The sequence below is a fragment of the Prosopis cineraria genome, unplaced genomic scaffold (genome assembly GCF_029017545.1).
Source record: "Prosopis cineraria cultivar Desert tree isolate PC_DT_omini unplaced genomic scaffold, ASM2901754v1 PC1, whole genome shotgun sequence".
Lineage (NCBI taxonomy): Eukaryota > Viridiplantae > Streptophyta > Magnoliopsida > Fabales > Fabaceae > Prosopis > Prosopis cineraria.
Window position 1 is genome coordinate 52878299 of NW_026555332.1, and position 3357 is coordinate 52881655.

Sequence of the window (3357 nt, forward strand, 5' to 3'; positions counted from 1 at the left end):
TTGAAAAAATTATGTATAGATTTTATTAAACAAACTTTTTTACTAGTCTTGCAAAAATCTAAAACCACATCTAAGTCTCCTAGAACTTAAATGTAATTTGAAATTAGACGGTAAAGATAATAACACTCCTATTAAATATATATTACATCAATCAACTAATTAATTTATAACTCTTTGATCAATAATTTATAATTTTAATTTTAATTTTTTATAACTATAATTTCACATATCCAATAGTTAAACAATCATATGTTATGAAAAATGTTTGTCATTAATTATTTACAACTACTTTATCATTAATCCACAACTTCAATTTCAATTTTTTACAAATGTAATTTCACATATTCAATAGTTAAACTGATCAATTTAATTATTAAATATATGAAGTTATATTTATAAAAAATTAAAGTTATAGTTGTACAATACTGATGAAGTAGTTGTAAATTATTTAAAATATTATTATTTTTTATCTCAATTTTAAATTACACTTAGGTCTCAAGGGATCTAGTTGTGATTTCTAAATTTCATAAGATATATTTATAAATAAGTTTGCTTAATGAGACCTATATGTAATTTTTTTTAAAATTTTATAATTTTATTGATGGCGCACAAGTGTCCATTTATTAGAGGATATCTTATTTGAGACAGGGCTGGGTATTGAATGCAGGCAACTTTGATAACGAGAATTCAAACTAGCTCATTTTATTAAATTTAACTTTTATTTTAAATTGCTCAAGCAATTTTTTTAATTCTTTTAATATAATGTTAAACTGTTTAAATCAAATTTTATTTCTAAACTATTAAGATCAAATTTAACAATTTAAATCTATTTAGTTATTTAATATAACAATAATAATATTATTATTATTATTATACTTATTTATTATTATAATAATAACTTGAAGTTTTTTTAGATATAACTCATATTATAAAATCAAATTAAGCAAACATTTAATATTTATTATATTTTATATTATGGCCAGTTTATTATATCTGTTAATAATATATTATTATATATCAATAATAAATTTATATAAATTTTTAAATTTTTAATAATAAATTCTTTATATATTAATAATAAATTTTTTATATGTCAACATAAATAGACTATACTTTTTAATTTTTAAAAATTTAATTTATATTATTTTTTGAGTATAATTTTTTTTATTAGTGGGCCATTTTATCCTAATAACTTTGTGGTTTTAGGGGGGAAAAAAAACCATGAAACGACGCACCACAACCGCCGAGCACGGTGGTGCTCGTCTGCGCCCCATACGAACGTGGTTAGCAACACTATCTACATTTTTATTGGCCAACGCAGATGTTATCCGTTTTCTCACGCTATGCGAACACTCACATCTTAACATGAAAGGCTACTGAATCGGAGTCAGAACCTAAACCAGTAAATCTACTGTGAGCGGCAGAGTGATCAAAATGGCTCTGTCATCGCAAGGCAGGGGTTCCGACAGCACTGAATTGAACCAAGAAATTCAAACTCGGTCGCTTCAAGAACGAGTCGCGATTGTTACTGGTTCGTCCCGCGGGATTGGTCGAGAGATTGCGCTTCATCTAGCTTCACTCGGTGCAAGAGTCGTCGTCAATTGCACCTCCAACGTGGCTCTTGCGGAATCAGTTGCCGCTCAGATTAATTCATCTTCCTCCAGTGGCGGTAATCCACGAGCCACGGTCATCAGGGCTGATGTTTCTGACCCGACTCAGGTGAAGTCTCTATTCGACGAGGCTGAAAAGGCCTTCAACTCACCGGTTCATATCCTGGTTAATTCGGCTGCAGTTATTGACAGCAAATACTCCTCTATAGCCAACATTTCCTTGGGGGACTTCGACCATATTTTCAGGCACGCTTTTCTTCTCATTCTACTTTCTCCTCAGTTCGTGAAATTGCAATAAAACATGAGATGTCTTTAATTATTCGTCGACCGTTCACTGAAGTAATGACTCCAACAATATATAATAGTGTCCATTGCCAAATTGTTGGCATGAATCAGAAGTTAGAACTGAAATGTAAGTCATTCACGGACAAAAGAAAATGCTTTTCAAGGTACTTTTGTTATGGGACTTAATTTCTAATTTATCTCAAAATTTTAGCACTTAGCCCTGAATAGCATTGAGAAGTGTTGATACATTATTGGTTTGTGGGTCTAGTATCATATTACGAGAGCATCCTAGCATTTTGTTTTCTTTTCACCTCCCCTTTCATTAGTTGTGAATACAAATGAGACAATTTTCCATCTCCAATCCTGTTGGCCTGTATATCAGTTTTGAATATAAAGCAAGAGAGCATAAATTAAATAGCGTAATCTCCTCATATAATATGTAATTCATGCACATTACAATAACAGAATATGTAGTTTTCGTTGTATATATAGACATGTATAAATCATTAAATGATGCTGGTTGATACATGCTGAAGGATTGTGGACTGTTTGTTTCACAGTGTGAACACAAGAGGGGCGTTTCTGTGCTGTAAGGAGGCAGCAAACCGTTTGAAACATGGGGGCGGAGGCCGAATTATAATGTTATCAACATCACTGGTGGGTTCATTGATGCCAGGTTATGGGGCGTACGCAGCATCCAAAGCAGCCGTAGAGACAGTGGTGAAGATTTTAGCAAAAGAGCTGAAGGGGACGGGAATCACGGCCAACTGTATTGCGCCTGGGCCTGTTGCAACAGACATGTTTTTCTCTGGGAAGACTCAAGAACAAGTGAAGGCGGCTATTGAAATATCTCCCCTGGGCAGGCTCGGCGAGACCAAGGATATAGCCCCTGTGGTGGGGTTCTTGGCCACTGACGCCGGTGAGTGGATCAATGGTCAGGTAATTCGTGTTAATGGTGGCTATGTTTAGGTTGATGAGCAATCTTCTATTAGACCAGGCGCAGGCCAGAAAATTTATTAGAGGGGTGATATGACAAAACATGTACGATAATTAAAAGAAAATTAAATTTATATATTTCACTAATATAATATAAATAATTTAAGGTATATATTGATATTCAATTTTACACACACACACATTTTAAGTTTTACTTGTTAATTTTTTATGGTATAAAAATAATTAATTATCATGCTTATGATAAAATTTTTAGAAATGTGCTTCTCAATATAAATTTTTAATTATCATGTCTAAGATTTTATCTTCTCCATAAGTATTGAATAATTTAAATACATAATTGAAATTTAAAGTTTGTTTCAATCTAAAAAACTCTATTATTTATATATTAAATTTGCTATTTAATTATTTTAATTGATAATTATAGTAAATAAATGCATTAACATGTTAATAATGCTCATTTGTTACAAACTCTTTATGTTGATGAGATCTAAGTATATCATGATAA

The 3357-nt window shown here is 31.1% G+C and overlaps 1 protein-coding gene across 1 annotated transcript; it reads left to right on the top strand.

The window, feature by feature from the left end:
• Positions 1-1343: 1343 nt before the first annotated feature.
• Positions 1344-3001, top strand: LOC129288859 (NADPH-dependent aldehyde reductase-like protein, chloroplastic). Its single transcript, XM_054925664.1, has 2 exons — positions 1344-1856; positions 2456-3001. Exons 1-2 carry the CDS (start codon positions 1435-1437, stop codon positions 2862-2864), a joined length of 831 nt encoding a protein of 276 aa, XP_054781639.1. The 5' UTR covers positions 1344-1434; the 3' UTR covers positions 2865-3001.
• Positions 3002-3357: the final 356 nt, after the last annotated feature.